At 37.7% G+C, this 24637-nt stretch overlaps 1 protein-coding gene across 1 annotated transcript; it reads right to left on the bottom strand.

Moving 5' to 3' along the window:
* Positions 1-532: 532 nt before the first annotated feature.
* Positions 533-20898, bottom strand: f8 (coagulation factor VIII, procoagulant component). Its single transcript, XM_026916778.3, has 25 exons — positions 20674-20898; positions 19708-19799; positions 19008-19130; positions 17463-17675; positions 17036-17209; positions 15899-16123; positions 15407-15662; positions 14440-14605; positions 14252-14333; positions 12940-13157; positions 12071-12221; positions 11766-11975; positions 10499-11576; positions 9580-9745; positions 9001-9237; positions 8324-8552; positions 7843-8025; positions 6910-7026; positions 6578-6649; positions 6317-6402; positions 5924-6085; positions 5118-5262; positions 4073-4218; positions 2747-2929; positions 533-1938 (listed from the first exon to the last, which is right to left on the bottom strand). Exons 1-25 carry the CDS (start codon positions 20820-20822, stop codon positions 1783-1785), a joined length of 5019 nt encoding a protein of 1672 aa, XP_026772579.2. The 5' UTR covers positions 20823-20898; the 3' UTR covers positions 533-1782.
* Positions 20899-24637: the final 3739 nt, after the last annotated feature.

The raw sequence follows: 24637 nt of genomic DNA, 5'->3' as shown, positions 1-24637 counted from the left end.
ACTTTTGGATTCTTCCAGACTGTTTAAAAAGACACACTGGTGTAACTTTTGACACACTAAAACTCTCATATGGTGAATTAAGGCCGTCTATAATTCGTTGTTTTAAAATGGCTTATGATATGAGCAAATTAGATACTCTAATTGGCTTGCCAAAAGAAATGTATGATAACATGAAATGTGTGGCGTTGTGAAAATAGAGTTTGAATGTAAACTGTATAGGTATTTAAATTAAAACTTTTTTTAACTAAGACTTGTCATGAGGTTGCTAATCAAATTAAAGAGAGTATATGAAATCTATTAAAGTCTGTCAAAAATACTTTCCTTTCTTGATGAGCTCTCTTCAGCTAAACAGTTTAAATAAATGTGATTGGCCATGACAGAGGATGTGCTATAGAAGCCGCAATTGTTCCTGAACTATGAAAAAACTGAACTCTGGTCAGTTTTTTCTATACGTTGATCGCTTCTGTCATAACCTTTTTCGAGTACTTGGTTCGATCAGTGGATCATGCTGGTTAAGGGAATGCACAAACAGTTTTGCGTTTCATACTTAAATACTTAATTTTATTATAAATCACATCAAATTAAGTCATTTGAATCCTTTCACAGTGCAAACACTCAAATCTACATTCAGAATAAAACCTCAGTAGTGTTAATAATATCTTCATTATATACAGTACATGTGGCTAAGATATGTGTCCTAACATGTGGTAAGACTGAAAATAAATGTATACTGATATTTGAACCTCCTGTAGTCACATGAGCAGATTAAACACTTTTTAAATACATTAAATGAGCAGCATATTTGACAGTGAACAAGCAGTTTTGATGTATAACTATTGCATAGTTCATAAATAATAAAAACTGTAACAAAAGGCAGAACTAACACATCCATATGCAAGAAAAATATATGTACATATCTTTCCTTGTATCCAGCATACTGTATATACTGAATTGCCTTTTAATCAGGTCCACCTGCATAGGTCACTGACTGGACAATGCACAATGTATTAGCCCTTTCTACCTTGTTTACTAATGGAAAAGACTAATGGAAGACCGTAGAGGACCAGATATTATTAGGTGGACCCTTCTCAGCACAGCAGTGACAATGCCATGGTAACAATGTGCGTTGTGCTGGTACGAGTGTTATCAGGTACAGCAGCAGTGCTGTGGTCATAAACTGACAAAGATAAAGGGGTAACACACACTGTGCATGGAAAAAGATAAACTATGGTCTCTAACTGTACACCTACAAGCTGAGCCAACAAAGTAGGAGTGTGTAGTAAGTGTACACAGTGTTTAAAAACACTGCTGCTGTACCTTATACTCTCATGACCGCGCCACACAGCAAACAGGCTACAGTCAGTACAACTGTACATATACACAGTGACCTACGGTACGTGACGAAAGCTACAAGTGTACAGAATAAACAGGCAACTCAATGTATGTGCAGTACTTTTTTTTTTTTAAATATATATAAATATATTTCGCTGAACAGATCCTGACCAATCAGAAATCCATTTACAGCATCAAAAGATTTGAGTGATGAAAATAAAAATAATACAAAAAATAATTAAAATAATTAAAAAATAATAACCATTTTACATTCAGTGTCAATGACCTCTGTCTTTTTTTTCACACATTCTATTTCTCTCACACTCTCACATTCTCACACAGTCTCGTTCTCACATTTTTCTTCTCACATCTATATATTTTATACTCTCTCTCTCTCACACACACACACACACACACACACACTCTCTATCTCTCTTATACGCCTGTCTCTCAGAGTCTCTGTTGCGTATCACATCCCAGGAACTCCACCCTCAGTGCAATGTCATTAACCCAGCCTTTTGGATGGATGCGGATAAACCGGGTGAACAGCGGAGGCTCGAACACGTTCAGCTTCTGCTCATCGTGATCGCTGTTCCCTTCAAAGATCTGCAAATGAACAAACATGTGTTATAAACGATATGCGGTACACTCCAATGATATTGCTGTACACAGAATTTACTTTCTTTCAGCTGTGTGTAATTATAATTCTAGATTCCGTGTAGTATATATATATTTTTTTGAAAGTCTTTTATTGTTGTACAACCTGAGAAGAATTGTCATTCACAGGATAACGATTCAAAGAGTCATTTATGGATTCAAAGAGTCAAATTCAAATTCAGAATGTACTTTGTTTGTACTAATGGTATATTAACGTATCATCACCATAAACTGCCTCTAATTTCCAGGATCAAATTCGGGTTTTTTTTTATTTTACAATCTGTATGAACACATCATCTGCCATCCACAAACTTTATAAAAAGGAAAATCACATTTAAATATCATATGACATGGGAGGAATTGACTGGGAATCTGAAGGCCCTGCGGGACCCAATAAAAAAGTTGCAGGAACTGGCGGTTTTCTCTTTCAGGATGGCAGACAGGTATGAAAATCTTGGGACAAAGGAAGGCCAAGACCATGAACAGGGTAGGACATTGGATGTGGTGTTGTATGATGCATTCATTCATATTGAGAAAATGCATTATCCTGGTCAGGGTCACTGTGTTAAAAATTTGTCATGTGTTTTGGGAATTTTGTGGAAAAAATTGGAATGTAGCGAACAAACAAAACCAACTTTCTGTAGAGATGGAAAGGATTGGTCACAAGTGTCTGCAGGAATTCCTTCAGGAGTGAACAGGAGTGAGATTAAAAGTACACAGTCATGTGACAACCTCTAGACTCTTCAATCACACACACCTTCTCCCGCTGCGTTCCCGGTTCAGTGACCATGGCCCAGCTGTGGCCGTCATCACTAACAGAGATCAAGAACTCGGTCACCATCATGCTTGTGAACAGGGATTTGGCTCCCTGTGTGACAATACCAGTGACTCTCTTCACGTTCATAAAGTCCACCTGCAGCCACTCGTATGGGTTATTAGACTGAGAAAGAAAAGGAAAGAAAAGGAAAAAAGTTACAAACTATGCAATAACTCTAGAGTCATCCAGTCTTTCCAGTCATTCACTTGTTCCAAATAAAAAGTGTGATGTGTCATTGTTTAATAAATTAAAATTCTTAATCTTTAGCAAAGTGCTGTGAGGAGGAATGGGAGGAATAAAAAACTTTGGATCATGCTGTTGTAGGAAAATAATCAACGTTTGGATGGTAAAAGTAACTTGGACCACCATATTGTTGATAATTTTCCTATAACAGTACTCTGATTGATTATTTTCCTATAACAGTACTAAAATCTGCTGGGCAGCTTTTATGGTATATTCTGGATTTTAGAAAAAAGTTCCCATCTTCCACTATATACAGTCTTTCAGTTTGACACTTAATAGTTCTAGGTGGAACCTAATAACACATCAAGGGGTTTCCTTTTATAACAGATTCTTTTAGAAAAGCTTCAATTTTTATTGAAAAATTGAAACATTGATTAATTTAAAAGAAATAAATTAATTAAAAGAACCAAGAGATTTTGGTTAGGACTAAACAAGTGTGTGTGTGTGTGTGTGTGTGTGTGTGGCTGCTTTCAGAGGGAAGTGGTGAAAGTGATGAGTCATGTCCAGAGAGCGAGACAATGGGTCAGGCATCTCACTCCAAAACAGACAGCTAGAGGAAACTCTCAACAATAGTGTTTAAATGAGCAGCTGCCAAGCAATACCAGATTACTGATAAACTTCATTCGCAGTTCGCACTGGGCCAATATTTTTTGTAGCAATGGCGCTAGAAAGGCCAAATTCTCACTTAAAGAATTTCACTGCATTCTGATCTTGATTTTTGTTTAAAAAAAGGACATGAGATACATAAATTGATAAATAGTAGGTTTGTGCTGATATACATACTGATATATTCAAAATATCACTGAAATATTGTTTGAAGAATTATCATGAATGAATTATGTCTTGTAAAGTCATCTGTATTGAATGAATCAAAAGAAGCATTGCAAGAAGAAGGAAATCCCGTAATAAGAGACCAAGCTGCAGCTCTGATTGAGGAATAATTGTAATGATGTGGTCATTTTTAAAGGAACTATTGTAATGTCATCCTATAAACTCTGATAAGTGAAGAATTTCTGGAGGTACCTTGGGTCTCCATGCGTTGGCGCTGCCATCTTGGTTGAGTCGGGCGAGGTCTGGGATCCATGAGTTTCTCCAGCTTTGCCGGAAGGTAGACGCGCTAATCTGAATTTCAGGATGTCTTCTCTGCATTCCTAAAGGCAGTGAGCAACCTGAAACATGAGCGAGCACACATACACGCCATCAGTTACTGTCCTGAAAACATTACGAAATAGTGACGGCAGTGACTCATCATCAAAGATGAGTTCATTCCAAAATTGTTTACATTGGTGTTCAGACCACAGACTTAAGTACAGGCATAAGTGCTACTCAAAGATTTGCATGAGAGTTATGCAAATCTCAGAGTTATTCATATATCATCATATCATTTTTAATTTCTTTCATTTTTAAATTGTTTCTGGGTATTATTTTACATTGTATTACATTTAACAGCAAAGAAAAAAACCCACTATTTCTTTCTTCAGTCCGCATTTTCTGTCCCACGTTTTTTTCTGGGCTTAAAAGCAAGTCCTTGTGTTTAAATGTGATGGTCTATATGCTATCTCAGACTCTACATGAGAAAGTTTTGGAGGCAGGTAACTTGCGAAATGTGAATGGGAAGCCCAGAAACGTAACTTTAAGGAGCTGCGTAACCCGAGTCTGAATACAAGTAACTTTCCCTGTGTAAATATTGAAGAAACTTAAGTCGCTGAATCTGAATATGGCCCAAAGATTGTTATTGACTGAAACCAGTAGGGGCAATGATGCATAACTCAGAGAAATTGTTAAATTACTCTATATCAAGGCCATATTAGTCATTAAGAGACTGCAGCAGTTAAATACTGGGTAAAGGCATGTACTGTCCAAGCACTGTATATTAGGTATCAGTTGAATAATTTTAGATTAGTTTTGGATTGATTTGGATTCAGTTCCTCAGACCTTTGGATCCAACTGTTAGACTCAAATATTAGTTTTTCATAAAGATAACTATGGAGTCTATAAAAGCCCAGGTGCCCCAGACTGTTTTTAGTATTCATGGATTACATTTGACTGTGTATGTGTATATACTCACTGTTGAGGTCACAGCCCAGCAGTTCAAACCTCAGAGTGGGCTTGATGACATGGGTGGATGGATGAATACGAATGTAGCGACCAATGATTGGAGGAGAGAAGATGTTGTCATTTACCCTGGAGCCATCCAGGTTTCCATTAAATTTCTAGTTTAAAAAAACAGTAACATCAATTTAATGCATCCATGTCAAATTCTGAGTCTTGTTTATATATATTATATATATATATGTGTGTGTGTGTGATAAGTTCATGTATGTGTCATAGAAAAGACTAGTGGCAGGGTTAGCTTTTGGGAATTGGGAGTTTGAGGAAGTATTAAGTCTAGATGTTGTGGTATTGAGGCTAAACTATGGGGCTAGAAGGTCTTGGGACTAGTGCTAAGACTGTGTTTTGAAGCTAGCAGATGAAGCTAAGACATGTGCAACCTGGGAGTTTAGATTTGATGCTAACCTTTTCACGCTGAATGCTGTGGAGGCCAGATGTTGGCCTCAAGGGTCATTGCTAGTGTTGTTATTGGGCAAGCTCTTGGTAATGGCTGTTCTAGCTAAGTGTTCAAGCTAAGTAGTAGTGCAGGCTTTAGAGTTTCAGGCTAGCATTTGAGTCTAGAAGGTGATAGTAGGTTTTGGGCCTGTAGGTGTTGTGATGAGTAGATAATTCTGAGTGTTGAGACCAGTTCTTAAGTCTAGGGGATTAAGGGTAGGTCTTGGAGCCATCAGTTGGTGCTATGGATTGTTGTGTTGTGTCAAGGGTACAAGGATATGTGTTAATGTGAGTTGTTGAGGCTAGTATTTGGCCTTTGATACTAACATATTCAGATTCGCTGCTGTTTCCTTTGTACATCTTCCACGTCTTCTGGTCCAGGCTATAGCTGATGGTGAAGATCATCGTGAACATGTCTTTCAGACCAAATGAAGTTTTCGCGCCCTGTGTCTGGATCCCGTGGACCACCATGGGCCGTAACAAATCCACCTAACACACACAAACGTATTAGTTCTGGAGAAGCTCTATGCTAACAAGCTACTTTAGCAATTATTTTGGCTAAACTGTTCATTTTCCTCTGTTTATACATTTATACACAGTATACATGATGTGAAACAACATTGTGTCCATGAAAAACGTTTGATGGGAAGTGAGAACACAAGACATCAGGAATGTATCGTTTAATGCTTGTTTTGTCTTCGAACAAGCAGGTTATTGTACCTGGATCCAGGAGTTCTCATTGTTGCCGACCCAAGCGTTAACTGATCCAGATAAGTGCAATCGGGCTAATCCTGCCTTCCAGTCACCTGTCAGACAAGGAAAAGAGTCAGAAAATACTCTGCAGAGTTTTGGTCTGAACCACAAATATCTATTTTACTAGTGATAAAAAAAATAAGGTGCTGATAAAACAGTTCTTGGTATTTAGGATTTTAAAAAAGATACAAAATTGAAGAATCGTTAGATCTATAGTTATTATTTTACCATAATGATCAGATTCAGTGAGTTGCTCATCAGCTATCCATCCTGACTGCATTCCCAAGGGCTGAATACATTCTGCAAGACCAGATCCATTCAACTGTCATTTTTAGGCAGTCATTGGTAATTTACATGCACAAACTAATGACTAAGAGTATATTCAACATTCAACAATAGCAACTGCATATAATCAGAGACAGAAATTCATGCTGTGTATGCAGAAAAACAGTACAAAATGGTCACATAAACAGTCAGATCCACGTTTATGTCCAGAAAGCACGTTTTGTAAGTTACTCTAAATCACCAATTGTCTACATTGCATAATAATTGTTTCTTACGTGCGTTATAAACAAGAAGTTTGGCTCTCATGCCAGAGCGTTGGTGATCTCCAATGGTGCACTCCACCAGCCAGGTGCCCACTACTCCTGGTCTCATTTCAATGCTTCCAAACACACCTGTAATGAGAGAGGAGGAGAAGAAGAAGGACCGAACATCAGCATCACCTTTGGATCAGGACTAATATTTCATAATTCATAGTTTTCATTTTTAGGTCTTTAATGTAAAAAACATGCATATTTATTTATTTATTTATTTATTTATTTTTATACCACAGTGTTGTTGAATTCTTGCGTTTCATTGGTCAGAAGGTGCTAATTTTAAGCATTTATTACTAGAAAAAAGCAAAATGTTTTGGAATAATAAATGTTAAAACTTGAAAAAATAAAATTGTGACAACCTCAGGTACACTTTGTGAAAATTGGAAAATTGAAAAGTTTTTTCTAAGCATCTTTGAGAATCTGCCACAGTTCTTCTGGAGATAGTCACACTTGCTTCTGTTTATGTATTTAAAACCTGATAGCCTTCATTATGATTTTATACTAATATGTTATATGTTACATTCTTTTCTGACATACAAATGTTTTTTCTGTAACATTTAATTTTTGGTTGCAAAAGTAATTTAAGTTTTTAATGACTGAATAATACAGAAGTCAAAAATATTGTACTAAAAACAGTGCCTAAGTACTGTATATACACATATTTAGTAATTGTGTGTGTGTGTCATTGTCATGTGTGTCACGCATGGTCATTTTAGTCACTACACAAACATCTAAAATTGCAACACACTCACTCCCTTTTCGCTTTTCCTCAGAACTGGTAAATGTGATACGAATCACCTAGAAATTAACCCTCACATTGAATGCTACAAAAATTCGACTGGTACCAAATTAAAAGGAAGCATTTTGCCCCAAATGAAAATCTTGTTTGTTTACCTGGATAAAGGTTGAAGATGCCCAGGCGGTGTTCCTGGTCTTTCCCAATGCTGAAAGGTATTCCATGGAAGTGGACAGCATGAAACTCCCCAACACTGCCCACATTTAGCAGGTGCCAGCGAGATGTCTGGTGCTGTGCCACCACCAGACCAGGTAGAGTATCTGCGACGTATCCGTTTATTGCTACATCAGAGCGGGAAACAGAAAGAGGAAACTAATGAGGGTGGCTCATAAATGTTCAGATATTGTTCCCAAGTCAATATATTTTTTATAATACTCTTACAGAGACAAAACTGTATTATCAAAAAAACTGTATTTGGCATAAAAGGTCATTTGTTCTATTACTATTCTGTATTTTATAGATTGAGACACATATTAAATTTCCTGATACGGTTGCTGAATGCACAGTGTCGCTTGACGATGCACTAAGCGAAGGCATCGTACTATAACATACAGCATGTAACTGGAATTTGACTTGTACCAGCAAATTTGTTGTTGGTCTCGAACCAGGGATCATCTACTTTGGCCTGGCATGGTGGTTTACAGAACTGCCTGATGTTGTCTTCCAGATACCAGCTCTTCTTCTCGTCAAAAATGGTGAATAGGAGGAATAAATCCTGGACTCCTTGTTGTAGGAGGACGCGTGGTTTAAGTGTCCCAGGGCGACAGATTAGCAAAGGACCAATCAGACCAGAGTTTATGTCCTTCTCCTGGGATACACACATACACACATACATACTGTATGCACATCATGCATGCAATTTTGTCTTTTTGAAAAGTCATGACAGAATCATGACAATCTGAGTTTCTCTGCCACTTTACATAAATAGTTTTACTATTTATAAAAGTTATGGAAACTTGTGACAATGTCATTTCACTGAAATTTCAAAGTCAGGTTTATTTTTTTCTGTCATCATCCATGTCACGCATCACTAATATGTCACATACCACAAGCCATAAAGTTAGTCACAATGTTATAATGAAAATCTGCCTGAAAAAATGTCATGTCACAATGTTACTTGACTTTAGTGTCAACCTGACATCTATTGTCTATTGGAATAAGCCTTTAAAAATGTAGTCACGAAGGTAATACGTTTGTGTCATGTAGTTCTAAATGCAACCAAATTTTTTCACAATTATAGAAGTGATATTGCATACCATATTAACCGTAGAGTAATAGGCCCCGGCCTTGCAGTCAAAGTCTTTGGATGATGGTCCTTGTCTTTTAGTAATTCTCCAGCTGTAGATCCTCTCTTCTCCAGGAGGCACTGGGTCGCCAGGTCCCTCATCATCCCGTAGCTCCACCCCCTGTGGTGCAGAGCTCGCCATGGTTCTATCATACACACCGTGTAGGTGCAGAGAGTACGGTCTGGAGGCAGTGTTCTTAAAAACTACCTATAACACATGACAAATATAAAATCCTCAAGCTCAGGTTGTCAACAGTCATTAGATAGGGAGAAATATCTGCAAATCAACTAAGGTTGGAGATAGCACACTCACAACAGCGTTTAATAGAAGAAAAATTCAACAATCTCAAACATAAGTGAAAACAGTCATATTAGAAACAGTATATATTAAACAATATATACCAAGGACAAGGAGACATGGATAGTCATATAGCAGTTGAAACAGTAAATTATATAATGCCACAGTCACCAGATAGCCTTAAAATTTGTAATCAGATCACACATTTCCTTATCAAGAAGCATTTTCAATGACAAGTAGGATCATACTTACAGTAAGAACATCATTAACTTCCACCTTAAGCACAGGACCCATAATCCCAAGGTGTTCATCTAGCTCTCCACGTTTCACAGGCTTCTTGAAATCTCTGTCATGATATGCTCGGTACACAACTTTCTTGTAGGCTGGGAAATACTTTCTCATTCCTCTCTTCGTCTCCCTGTGTAGACAAATTATATTCACCTTATTTAATATTCAGAACAGCTCACTTTCACATTGTTTTGCACATTGTCAATTAAAAGGAAGTGTCGAGCATAAAGGACCATATTCAGAGTTGAGTTAGCCAAGTGCAGTGAGGAAGTAGTATTAAGTTCAGCAGTTACATCAGTCTGACAGTCTGATGTAACCACAATATGTCACACTGAAGTTCATGTTTTGGGCTAAAAATAATCTAAAAAATGTATGCCTATTGAGGCCAATATTAAATACATAAATATATGACACTATTTATTAATTAAATTAATTAATGAATAGTCTTGTCCAAGATTGTGCCCAGTATAAAAAAATAAAATCCAAAATAATAAGATGTGCTGGATCAAGTGCTATTTTACAATCTGCTGAATACTGAGGGTGGAAGCCATATTGTGAAATTAAACCAATTGTTACATCGTATTACATTTTACACCAAAAAAAACGGCTATACCCTTCTTCAGTCTGCATTTTCTATCCCTGATTTTTTTTTTTTCAGGTTTAAAGGCAAGTGTTTGTGTTTAAAGGTGGTGGTTAAAAACCCCCGTCTCTGACTCCCCAAGTAAAATCTGGCAGCCTTTGAGGTGCGAACTACACACAGGAAATTAGCATAATGAATGGTGTGATCAGAAAATCAATTTATGCAGTAAATAGCTGATGTAAAAATTGGACTTAAGTCACCATCTCTGAATATGGCCCATAGTCAGTTAGATTCATACTCCACCTGGCACTGATGAGATGGGAAGGTTTGTCTATCCCATAATCCCACATGATTTCCTCTGCTGCGATGTAATAGCTACGGAATTTTGAGTCACCAGACCTGATATCAATTTCATTGGTAGAGTCGACGCTCAGAATGGATTTGTTCCCTTCATCTTCATAATCGTCATACTCCAAGGGCGGAAGGTTCTTCAGGTGGGTCTCATTCTGTGAGGAGCTTGATGGGGAATGCTGAGAGCTCAGATCTAGATGTTGTACATCTTTGTAGGCATATTTATGAGGATCTAGGCTTTCCATCAGCTTGTCCAGCTCTACAACTGAGTCTTTTAGAACATCATTGTCACTCATTGCATCATTTGCTTTTGTGGCCTCCTCTCTATTCTTTTCCTGTCTCTCTCTCTGAGTCCTCTCTGTTAAATTAGCCTTGGGGCCCAAATCAGAGGTCGTATTCAGCCCTGATTTCTGAATGAATTTCTTAAACAGGTCAACAGATGGATTTGATTTTTCAGGTTTATCTACATCCTGGTATCTCACTGTTTTATTGTCTCCCATCTTAACCATGCTATCTACTTTTTTCCCTCTCTGACTCTTCGATTCTGTGTCATGGGAACGAGAGGGAGGATGATCGCTCTTTGCTTCTGTGTCATTCTCTACAAAAGCAAGTCTCTTCTGGCGTTTTGATGAACTCATCTCCATGTTGAGTTCATCCAGAATATCCTGCGGAATTCCTCCCTGGGAGAGAACATCCAGATCCTCAGCTTCATCCACTGGGACAAATTTTCTCTTGCATACCAGAATGGTCTTCTCCCCTTTTTTCTCTAAGGGCATCTTGGTTGCGTTTTGCTGCTCTGTTTGGGTTGTGTTGCTTGAGACTTTCTGGCAAACCTGGATAGCCACAGTTCGGTTCCTCTTCCTGAAGCTTCTTAGGATTGAGAAGTGCTTATCTATGTGATCCTCCAAGTCATCATCATCATCATCAGTGTCCACCAAGGGGAACTCTCGTTCACAGTTAAACACAGAGTATCGTACGCTCATCCCTTGTGCTTTCAGAGTGGGATCGAAGGCACCAATCTCCCACTCACCTGGACAAATAGTTTTTTCATTAAGGAATTGATGAGCAGACTAAGAATGCACTATTACAGACACATTATAAAATCCAGTGATCATAATTTGATTTGCATACAGCTAGTTTATGATTGATTACTATTAATTTGTCTCTTTTATTACAATTATAGTAAATTATTGTACATCTTGAAAGCTTTGACTCTTACCTTCAGTCTCCATCTCAGTGATGACAGTGTCACCGATCATTGGGAAAAGTGTAAGGACTGTGCCATAGGTTCTGTCCCTTTCGAATGGGTTTCCCGTGAAATACACTGACAGGAAATCACTTTGCATACCTACATTGGCCACGTGCCAGAGCATAACATCACCAACACACATACTAAATTGCAGACTGTTATACATGAAACCATTTACACCTACAAAAGAAAAGAGATAAAATGAGAGAAAGATTAGTTAGATAATTGTTCTAGTTGTTACTATACAACATGAGCAAGCTAAAAGTGATACTTACTGTGCATGATATTAGAGTTGTAAAAATGAGGATCATTGCGATCAATCTTGGAATGATCTTCGCTAAACTTCCTGATATTCTCATCAGCATACCAGCTTTTGTTTTCATCAAAGATGGAGAACATGAGGTGTTTTTCTCTGTCTGAAGATAACTAAAAGAATACACATATGTTGGTCATGTTATCAAGCCTATCTGTCCATCCATCCATCCATCCATCATCAAGTTCACCCATTGATCCATTTACTAAAACCATCTGTCTCTTCATCTATTGCATACATTTTTATATATGTTCAACCATCCATCCAAGCTTTTGACCAAATCCAGCCAACCTTCCATTATCCAGTACACCCACTGATCCATTTACCAAACCACCTGTCTATTGATTAATTCCCTAAATCCATATACACATCTGTCCATCCCACCATCATTTCTGTTTTAAGCTCATCACCAAATCCATCTATCCATCTACCAAATACAATCATCTGTTTTAAACCCTTCAGCAAATACATCCACCCATATACCGACCAAATATAACCATCTATTAAGTGCTTCACCAAATCCATCCTCTATCCATCCACCCATCCATCCCCCAAATACAACCATCTGATAAGCCACCCCCAACTAAATACTGCTAGCCCTTCACCAAATCCATCCATCCATCCATCCATCAGTTAAGCAAATACAACCATCTGAAAAACCCTTCACCAGATCTACCTATTCATTCATCCATGCATTCATCAAGCTGAGCTTTGACTTTCAAAAGGACAAAACAGTAAACATACTTTAAATAAAGACCTTAATTAACAAACACATACAGTATAGTAACCAATATTTCCTATCTAATTCTTTAGCTGAGAGTTAACACTCACCACTTTCCCTCGCTTGTCCAAACTCTCTGATTTGCAGATGATTAGGGGCCCTACCAGGCCTGATGCTATGTCTCGCTCTGGATCCAGCGTGCTGTGATACAGCCGGGTCAGACAGCGGGGGTCGGCCTCGGTGGGAGCGTCCTCTGCTGTCACCTTCCACAGGTACATCATAATCTCACCTGGTGGGACAGCCAGGGACCGCAGGTCCACTTGCTTCTCTTCATGCCGCATCAGTGCACAAAATACATGGGGTTATTTCCAGAGTCAGTCTTAACCTTATGCAATGTATCAAAGTCATGTGTGCAATAAGGTTGCAAAGTCAGGTTCTTTTAGCTAACAGAAACATCACTGAACAACTCCAAAAACATCCGTCACACCTCTTCTTCTTAGGAAGAAGAGGAGAGCCTTTAATAGCTGTAAAAACGTGCTTGGCAGGGTTTGGCCTGGGAAAATATGAGCTTTTATCTCAGTCTTGAGAACATTAGTTCTATGAAATACTGTGGGTGAAATAATTAGCGTGCAGGCCAGTAAGCTTTATAAGGTCATGGGAAGAGCTAATCCTGTTATATAACCAGAGTCTGAAAACTCTGGCTTTGTTTTTGGCTTTACTTTTTTACAAATTAAAATTTGTACAGAAATAAATCCTGCATTTACCATAAAGTAAGATCTTAATGAAGCTAAACCAAAAGTTTGTGGACACCTGACCATCACACCCAAATGTCAGCCTTCTCCAAACAGTTGCCACAAAGTTGGAAGCACACAATTATATAGAATGTCTTTGTATGCTGTAGCATTACAATTTCCCTTCACTGAAACTAAAGGGGTTGTGCCCAAAGTTGTTCCAGCATGACAATGCCCCCGTTTACAAAAGACGAGTGGAAGATTGGAGTGGAAGAACTCGAGTGGCCTACACAGAGCCCTGACCTCAACCCCACTGAACACCTTTGGGATGAACTGGAACACCAACTATGTGCCAGGCCTCCTCACTGACCTCAGTGCCTGACCTCACTAATGCTCTTGTGGCTGAATTAACACAAATCCCTACAGCCACGCTCTAAAATCTAGTGGAAAGCCTTCCCAGAAGAGTGGAGGTTATTATAACAGCAAAGGGGAATAAATCTGGAATGGGATGTTCAGAAAGCACTTATAGGTGTGATGGTGAGGTGTCCACAAACTTTTGGACATATCATGTATTTCCTATTTTTAGGAAGAAGGCGTTGCCAGTGTCAGCAGTTTGCTACAGTACGTTTTCCACCACAGGCCTTTAATACAGTAATGTAAACTACAGTTTTCAGAATGAATTTGCTCTTACCTCTTTTCTTCACAGGCTGCACGCTGGCAAGTCCATTTGGAAAGATGTTATAAGGTCGACTGGCCATATTTTTAAAAACAATCTGAAAATGTATTATAACATGGTGTATGAGTACTATTTGCCCAGAACATTGTCCTTTAGTTTTCAAAACTGCATATGAATTTATGAAATGATACTGATTGTTTTACCTGAAACTGGTCGTTCACCTCTCCCCTAAGCTCTGGGCCAATCAATGCATTGCTTTGGCTCTTCTTCTTCGTGAACGTGCTGTCTGTGTACTCGACGTAAGCCACCTTCTTATAGACTTTACCCAAGACCTGTGTCTGTTGAACTGAAGGCTCGAACTTCGAAAGTCTGGAATAAAATGAGCAAATAAATTCTGAATAAACAAACCCTCAGACTTCAGTCAGACTTCTCCTCAGACTTGTTTGAATTACTCATACTTGTCCGGGTAACACAGACACATCAAAGTTACCTGTTTCTTTAACTCATCCAAATTACTCAGACTAAGTTACCCTGCCTTATCCAAATTATCCTCTCTCTCAATCAAGTTACTGAGACACAGCCAAGTTACTCAGACCCATCCAAGTTACTCAGATAAATCTAAACTATCCAGATTACATTCATTAAAGTTTTTCCAGACTTGGTCTAGTTTTGGCCTCCTGTCCAAACAAAATGCCGTTTTTGTTCACTGAAATCTAAGCTTCTCAAGAAAATGTAAACAAAATGTAAAACACTGTTTTTGAGCAGAAGGGAAAAGCATGAAACCTTTGCAGTTCATACATATGAATCCTTGTGTTTGTTTGTTTTTTTGTCTTAGTTTTTTTTAGCCACTGTGCTGTGTTTCTGCATTTCACCTTCTCCAATAATCAGTAACATTACTCTTGAGGTGTTTTCTTGACATAAAAGTTTATGGCATACTATCACTGGGCTGGCATGCTCATGTGAGCGTTTTCAAATAGTTTTCATGTGGACAGAGATATTTTTGAAAATGTAGGGGCAAAAATATCTGTATACCTATAGACGGGGTCTAAAAAGTTGACTTATCATAGTTATTCATAAAGCATAAACATCAGTTGACACAAATGACACCAGATTCCAATTTCTGACAAATAAACTTCTGAGTTAACTCAAATTTTTCAAGTTTTCACGTACCGGTCACCCTGAGGATTATAGTCCCACATGATCTCCTCGGCGCTGATGTAATGAATCCAGACTTTGGGTCGTCTTCCACCAGACCTCAGAACTGATGGGGGACCGTGACGTTGGAACACAATAGAAAAAAGATTATCCACTGGGTCATCTTCATCCCCCTCCTCGTCTTCATCGTAAGTGTGCTGGACATTTTGCTTTTCAGGCAGTTCATTGGATTCAGGGCAGTTCTCCACAGTGAAGAAGGCACTCATACCAGCTGAGAGTAAAAAACAAACAAGTGTTAGAAGTACATCAAGAAATTTGAGTTCTTTGTTTTCGACTTTGTGCTAGATGTTTTGTTGTGCTTGCAAACTTTATTTCTTATTTCCCAAAAACGTGGAATTCATCCAATGAGATCAGGTGTTACACCTTCATCTCATACTTTCTGTATACAGAATAAGTCTGTAGATGGGATACATCATGTCCTCAAAAGGACTTGGTGTGTCCACTGACCTTGCCGATGTGAATGGATCCTACAGGAAATCAGAAACTTCCCTTCGGTGTATGGCTTGAGCAGGGCGGTGGTGAAGGTCATAGGGGTTATCTCCACAGTAATACGTCTATGGTCCATGACTTTTAGAGTGTGGTCCTGGAACTGAATAGTGTGGATGTCTGGAGTGGAACCCAGACCGATAAGGTGCCAGGAAACTTCTGGACTTTTCTGGCATAACTTCAGACCTGAAAAGAGAAAGGCTGGCAATGATGATGATGGCTATGAAGCTTCTTGAGTCATCTAGATTCTTGAGTTATCTACAAGTCATTTGAAATGTCTAGAGGTGCTAAATTAAATATGACTGAACTCTAATCTTGAGGTTTTTCCCCATTTAAATGGCTTCATCTGATGAACATCTTAGATCTGTCAATCAATCAATCCAACCATCTATCCATCCACTCACCAAATATAACAAATCTGTTAAACCTTTCACCAAAAAAATCCATCTATGTATTGTCCAAGCCACCAAATTATGCGTTTAAAAAAACTGTTCATGAGACTCTTGTTTTATTCACCAAATCCATCCATCCATTCATCTATCCATCCATCCACCCACCAAATATCACAAGCTGTTAAACCCTTCACCAAAACCAGCCATCCATGCATTAGCCAAGGCACCAAATGATGCAATTAACAAAATTGTTTATCAGACTATTGATCTAGTCACCAAAGTCATCCATACATCTATCCATCCATCTCTGAATGGATAATGAAGACATTGCAATGTCTAGAAATGGTCATCAATCAATGTGACTGGACATTTAGTAGGAAGGCTGAAGCTTTTCAGATCTTCAAAATTGTAACAAATCCAGTTGCTTTTACTGAGTACTACTGAGTCAGTAATCTATTGGGTACAGTAGTAGCACAGCAGTTAAGGTTCGATGCTAGTGACTGTCTGGTTGCAAGGTTAAATCTCATAACTATCAAAAAGCTAGGGTTGGTCATTTGACCTTCATGCTCAGCTATGTGTTTGGACAGGATTCTGTCTCGTTTGCAAGTTAAAAATAATTTTAAAAATAGCTTGCCAAATGTAAAAGTATATTGTGTATACATATTGTGAGTAATTGGTTGATTGTATAAGGTAATGTTGACCAGACCTTTCAGTGTGGAATTGACGTATCCGTTGATGGTGTGAAACTGCTGGCGATCGGATGATTTCCTCAATTTATCTGCTCTGCCCACGTCTCTATACCAGCTCTTACTTTCATCAAACACAGCAAACAGCAGCACAAACTCAGGCACCTTCCGTTGACGGTCCTCTGTTAGTGCGCCTGGACATGGGTCAAAGGTCAAAGGAGTTATAATCATGTAATTAGCTGTCATCTTTGACTCAGATTAAACTCACACTGCATGAGCCAAAGCATTTAAAACTGTTAAACTGGTCCTTTTCTATCAGGTTATGAAAATCATATTGACTAAATAGACATTTTTAAACAACCTTGGCTGAACGTTAATTTGTAAAGTGTATAATTGTGCAATAAACATGATTTTAACACGATCCTGAAGAATCCATTTCCAGCAGACCTGATTTGCAGATCAGGAAAGCACCGATGAGTCCGGAATTGAAATCTCGCACACTGTCCACCTGGGATGAGTAGGAGTAGGTGAGGCACTCTGGGTCTGTGACGGTTGGTCCACTGTTAGGAAGAATGTCCCAGATGTATTTATAATATCCACCAGGCTGTACCGCATCATCCTCTTGCTCCTGGACAGATGTGGAGTCCTCATAACCAGCACCTGGACATAATACAACACAGCTTGTGTGAAAATTAAATAATAAAAACTTCTGATATAACATAACGTATGATCTATAAAAGCTGTGTATAAATAAATAAAAAAATTAATGAAATATCATGTTAAGATATGTTTAACGCAACAGCATTACAATGCTGTTGAAATCTCTCTTATGTTCCCAGTAATGTCAGATTTGCCTTATTATTATCCAATCAGCTTACATATCCATCTCAGCATTAAATTATCTCCAGGGTTAAACCTCCTATCGTATTACAGGTTGAATAACCAATAAGCTTCTTGATGGCAGGAAATATCTTTCACTTTGTACAGAAATGCCAGCATTGCATAAAAAGTTCTTCCTACATTACCAAATTTATGAATCATTTATGAATGAAGTGTTAACTGTTCACGTCTTAGCAATTCTCTGTTCCATTGACCAAGATCATATCTTTACAGTATGTAAGGAGTAAAACACAATGGGGCATGCTGTTATAGGAAACTAATCAATTACAGGGTGGTGTGATGAAGTGGAATTACTGTTCCCAATCCAAAAAAGTTGATTATTTTCCTATAACGGCACTTCTCAAAGCAATTTGCCAATGATTACATTTTGCATTTATTCATGAAGAACAAGTTAGTTCTTATTACCAGTTACATTATTACAGCTATAAACAGTCATCCTCTCACCAGGCTCTCTTTTAAATTCTCTTGAAGTTAATGAGACATAAATCAATCAATCAATCAACCAACCAATCAGCTTCTTATGTTACTGAGAAACTGCAAAGCCAGAAAGCTGCAAAGACAGAAAACTGTAAGTTACAGTTTTACCTCTGTCTGTTACAAAGTGCTATCACCATATCAATGATTACATATTTGAAAAATAACAACACTGTATAACCATAACCATCTGTTTATTATTAGTCTTAGATTATGAGGAACGATCACCATACAAATCTGTGTAAATTTGCTAAGAAAACGATAACATATTACAACAAGAAAATGAATCAATGCATTTTGACCAATCACAATCGAGAATTTAAGAGTGCACCCAGTTCCCCATCTCATTAGTGACCCAGCCATAATAACCTTTCCATTGCTCAGTACTCCCTCTGATCCAGATTTGGGAGTGGAATTTAGAGATAAAGGAAACTGCACAGCCACTATCATCACTGTTTTTTAATCTTATCTTAGTATTCTGGGTCAAAATAACATAAGAAAAGTCTTTTTCATGTTCAGTGGAGAATGAGAAACGGAACCGAGGACACAATGATTAATGTTGGAATTTTGTCTAACTTTTAGTACCCTTTAGAAAACATAAAAGTTGAGGAAATTCACCTTCAGATTGTTTCCAGTAGGGGATGCCAATCGGGGAAATGCTGAGAGGATAAGAGGCAAAGTTCTTAAAGTGGACCACTACGCGGTCGTTCACCTCTGCTCTGATCGTAGGACCCTGAATTCCTGCAGGAAAAAACATGACACCAATCATTTTCAGCTTCTGTCAACTTTGCATCACAATTTTAGAAATTTATTCAATTGAACCCATTTCCTGGTAGCCAAATCACAGGATCTAAAGCCCTTACTGTATTGAAATGGGGTGGGAAAATAAAAATAGGAAAATAGGTTAAGTCTAGAGCTTTCAGATTACAACCAAATAGAAGATTTTCCTTTAAGAGAGGTTTCAAGTAGAACAAAAAAATCCCTTAACTACCAAAGAGCCATTTTTTCCCTACGATATCCATCCAAGCCAGTATCACAGTTTTGACGTTCTTCATCATCCTAGCAATTCTTTTTATTGTATAATTTTAACAATCTTTCAGAAACTTGACTAATCAGGCAGGCTAATGATGATTAATTATTATATTATTAAATCAACTTTTTTGGACTTTTGTTGCTGAAACTTAGCAGGAAGCTTTGCAGTGTTGTGGCGATCCAGGATTACAGTGTGCGCCCACTACTTCTTCAGAAAACACACATGAACTAGGAAAATATTAAATAAATTGTTGGCTAATAAGAGAATAAATTCAGTCGCACTAACCTGCCCATGGAGGTTTCGTTTTCGGGGTAGTGAAAGTGGAGTCTGTAAATTCAGTGTACACAGCCTTGACATATTTCTGAATGTTGGATCCTCTGTAGAAAATGAACAAAAATGAAATTTAAAAAATTACATTTCAGTGAAGCATTAATCAGCAAAATACGTCATTTTTTGTTGTGTAACTCTTACTAGATTCCCAATACACAGCAGTTTTTAAGTACAAACCTAAAGTAAAGTAAGTTTTGAATCAAACCAAGATTGTTTTAGGATATTTTTACTAAGATATTACTAAGTATAGGCCTACTACACTAACTAAACTATTATAAGTATGCTATATTCTTATTATATTAGCAACTTGTGATGCTTTATAAAATAAAATAAATCACAATACAAAAATAAAGCCTATTCTAAAGTAGCTGTATGATACTGTACTATGAAGCTGTATTAGGTGTGTGCTATGTAAAGAATAAAACACGACTTGGCGTGCTGTTTTAGGAAAATAATCAATGACGTGGTGTTATGATGTCAAGTTACAGTTACAGTCAACCTAAAGTTGATTATTTTCCCATAACAGCACTTCCTGAGATGTTTTTTTAATCTATTTAAGTTAATAAGACCAAAAAAAACCACAGTTTATGATGTTACTGAGAAACCACAAGGCCGTCCCCCCTGAAGACTGTCAGAAAACCTCAACAGCTTTAGCTATGAGTGTTACAAAGTGCTGACACTCGAAACTGCTACTATAAATGCTAAATAAACATCTCTGTACATGTAAATTTCACCATATCAATGATTATGTACAGTTTTTACTCTGTTAAAGTGGAATGTTCCTAATACTTTGGAAATTAATCAACACCTTCTGACCAATCAGAATCAAGATTTCAACAGGGATAAAATGCTGTATTTGGTGTGTGTGTGTGTTCTCACGTGTGTGTGTGTGTGTGTGTGTGTGTGTGTGTGTGTAAGTACCTCTGATTAGCAGCTGGATCCACACCACCAGCGTTCAGATAGTCCCAGCTGGTCTCCACTGCGGCGATGAAGAACTCCTGTATCTTTTTCTCAGCATGCGAATCCGGAAAACATTTGACGAGGAAGAGGATGAACAGTAGAGCCTTCATTGCAAGAGTTCGCACAAAAAAAACATGCACACACTTACGCCTGTTGAGGTTAAGTTACTAATGATGTCAGGAGACCAAGTGGAGGAATTTAAAGAGAAAGGGAGGAGGCGTGTCATCTACCATGAGGGAGTGAGACACTTTTTTTTTTTTGATGTTGGTTTATAATGAAGTTGAAGGAAGCACTGAGGGGAGGAGGAAGAATGAAGACAATAAGGAATATTTTCTGTATGCATCACTGATTATTCAAAACTTCTATTCATGTGATTAGGGTGAATTTAGATATATTAGGCCATCTTCAAATTTCCAGCTTGTCTAAGCTTTCTTGTCATTAATAAAACATACCCCAGCACATGTCATATTACTGATAACCTCAAGCTACTGACTATATACATATGAAGAAAAATGTTTCATTCAAATGTTTCGTCATATTCTGAAGATGTAAGGTCAAAATTGATTGAAACCCATTTTTCATTGGTTTAGGCTTTTACTTTTATTCACAATTACATGTTTAAAACAATATTTATTTATTTATTTATTTATTTATTACTGATTCATGGCATCAACAAATCACATTTCTATAACAGGATTTAAAAAAAATCTTATCCAAATTCATCATCATCATCATCATCATCATCATACCATTCTATAATTCATTTCTTACAGCAATAACAGCAATAACGGAGTTTAGAAAATCTTTAACTTTTCCAATCTTTTCTTAATCCGTATGGACAGATTAAGTAGTAGTCGCACTGGAAAATCACTACTAAAATGTAAGTAACATTTTATAATTTATTCATTATACTTCATTCCCCTGATTATTAAGATGCTTCATTTAATGCACATAAAATCCATCAAGGCATCATTGAACCATAGTTATGGTGTTCATGCATCTATTCATGTCTTCACTTTTCCTCTCTCTACTTATTGCATATTAGGGCAGTCCCAGTCAGCTTGAACCCAAAAGCCCCAAATTACCCAATCAGGCTTGGTCATTTTGGACGTCTTGAAAATAATTATGAAAACCTTATGGAAAAAAAATAGCCAAGTATATGTCAATTTCCTATCTCATAATATTTAAGGTCAACTTCCTGTTTGATGCTGACCCCATCCTTTAGAGCAGTGGTGACTCAATGGTTGAGGCTCTGGGTTACTGATAAGAAGGTTGGACGTTCAAGCCCCAGCCCCAGCACTACCAAGCTGCCACTGTTGGACCCTTGAGCAAAGCCCTTAACCCTCTCTGCTCCAGGCGTGTGCTATCATGGCTGACCCTGTACTCTAACCCCAACTTCCTAACAAGCTAGGATACGCAAAGAAAAGAATGTGCTGTAATGTATATGTGACAAAGTAAAGGATGCTATGATTTTATGCTATGGCTTAGTAACAAAAGTCTCACTTTGACTTTCATTTCTCTTCACATCAGGCCAGAAAGTAAATACTGCTACTGTACGTTTAACTGCCCCAATTTTCCTGATGTCCAGTATACCTGAATTCAACCCTTTTGGACAAAGGGTTGAAAATGGCTTCCTACATTGGTTTTCAATTTGAGGACATGAAATGATTTTATGAAAGTCTAAATGACCAAAATATGAATTTATTCATCAACACCATTATTCTCATCATTGCTAACTTCTCCATTCACAAATGTAAACAGAGTAATAAATGTCCGTGTTAAAAGTTCTGCTTTTGTTTCATTATATGCCGAATTTTAACAGTATTTATCTGATTCGGTTTCTTCATAAATGCTGACAATGCCTTTCCTTGAATTTATTTATTTCCTTTACTTCCTTTTTTTCACTCTTCTCCTTTAAATGTCCATCCAACCATCCGTCCTCTATACTGCTTACCCTACACAGGGTCATGGGGAAGCCTGGAGCCTATCCCAGGGAACTTGGGGCACAAGGCAGGGGACCCCTGGATGGGGTGCCAACCTATCACAGGGCACAATTGCACACACACACACACACTCCAGACAATTTGGAACGTTGGGGAGGAAACTGGAGTACCTGGAGGAAACCCACGAAGCACAGGGAGAGCATGCAAACACCACACACACAGGGCGGAGGCAGGATTCAAGCCCCCAACCCCAAAGGTGCAAGGCAAGTGTCCTAACCACTAAGCCACCATGCTCTCCTCTGTTAAATGTCATTTCCCCTTTCTTGGAAGCCTGTTCAAATTTATAACTCAAGTCTATCCTCTAGTGGCCAGAGTTTGCAAGTACAAAGGAAGGCCTCATTCTAATCTACTGTATATTAAAGTCATAAAAGAACAGGTGATTTATAATGTATTAGCTTAAACATATGCACAGCAACTAGAGTTAATTTCCTACCTTTTTTGTAATTATGTTATTAAATTAAAAATCCAGACAAATGTAAATAAAAGTACTAATAAAAAAAACTATAACCTATTAAATGATCAATAATATACTGCAATTCTTTTAATACAGTAATTTCTCCTCGGTGAAGCTGGCAGGAGATTTGATCACTGCTTTCCAATATGATGTGTTGTGAATATTAATATTAATGTAACATTATGTGCTATTATCCTGGCACCACATTGCATTGGGTAGCATTGGAGCATTGGGTAGTATCAGTGTCCCGACCAGGGACCTAAGGTTTAACCAAGTACTTTGCTTATAATGTGTGCTAAAGAAGAAAAAAATCATGTTGGAATGACCAAGTCAAAGTCCAGACCTCAACCCCATTGAGATGCTGCGGCGGGAGCTTAAGAGAGCTGTGCGTAAACGAATAGCCTCAAACATCAATGAACTGAAGCAATGATGTAAAGAATAGTCGGTCAAAATTTCTCCAGAATGATGTGAGAGACTGATAAACTCCTACAGAAAACATTTACTTCAAGCTATTGGTGCTAAAAGGTGGTTCTTCATGTTACTTATTTATAGGGTGTACTTATTTTTTCCCACTTGGTTTCTGAATGTTGGTTTACTTTTTGGGAAAAAAAGGACTATATATTGAAATCTGGTTTTTTTTCACCATTTTCTTTGTTTTTTCTTTATTTATGGAAGTTGGTGATGACCACATGATTGTTATTTAGGCCCTGAGAAATAAGAACATAGAATTGAAGGAGGGTGTACTTTCTTTTTCACCATGACTGGAGTATAAGCAGATCAAATAATGATCATGTCTTCTTTCCTATTGAATCCCATATAGTTCCCACCTCCTGGTTATTTATTTTTACATAATAATCAATTAATTAACTAATTAATTAATTAACAACATATTTTAATCTTCAGGTTTTTTTATTTTTAATGTCTTGTCAACCATCAAGGCGAAGTTTATTAGAAAAAAATTCTACATTTCTTACACCTTGGACATATAGTTTCACAGACTTGCTTGAACGTCATCATGAGATTAGTCGTCGAGTATGCACGTGTTGTGACATGTACAAAGCCAGCTGTGTTTGCAGTAAGTTAATATGTCAAGTGATTAATTGATTATTTAGCAAAGAAATTAAAAGTATATTCAGTAAAATGTGTAAAAAAAAAAGAAAAAAAAAAGGGTTAAATGGTGATGAATAAGACTTGAATGATTTTTTTTTATTCATTGAGCCCACCCCCATTTCCGCATACCTCCAACCTAAAAATTTCCATCCATCTTCTGCACCGCTTATCTTACATGGAGTTGCAGGGCACCTGGAGCTCAACTGTGTACATACACTCAAGTCATGTCAAGTGGCTTTATTGCCATTTCAACCATATACAGCTAGTTATTACACAGTTTAATGAAACGACGTTCCTCCAGGACCATGGTGCTACATATAACAACACAGAACTACAAGAGATTACATATTTTTTACAT

The sequence above is a fragment of the Pangasianodon hypophthalmus genome, chromosome 13, assembly GCF_027358585.1.
Source record: "Pangasianodon hypophthalmus isolate fPanHyp1 chromosome 13, fPanHyp1.pri, whole genome shotgun sequence".
NCBI lineage: Eukaryota > Metazoa > Chordata > Actinopteri > Siluriformes > Pangasiidae > Pangasianodon > Pangasianodon hypophthalmus.
The sequence above is the reverse complement of the archived record's forward strand: the minus strand, read 5'-3'. Positions and strand labels throughout refer to the sequence as shown.

Bases quoted from the DNA above. Each gene is read 5' to 3' on its own strand.
- f8 (XM_026916778.3), bottom strand. From the start codon at position 20,822: ATGAAGGCTCTACTGTTCATCCTCTTCCTCGTCAAATGTTTTCCGGAT. The intron at 11,577-11,765 runs GTAAGAGTCAAA...CTATTTGTCCAG, and splicing joins CACTGAGATGGAGACTGAAG to GTGAGTGGGAGATTGGTGCC. The intron at 8,026-8,323 runs GTACAAGTCAAA...GCTCTGATGTAG, and splicing joins GACCAACAACAAATTTGCTG to CAATAAACGGATACGTCGCA.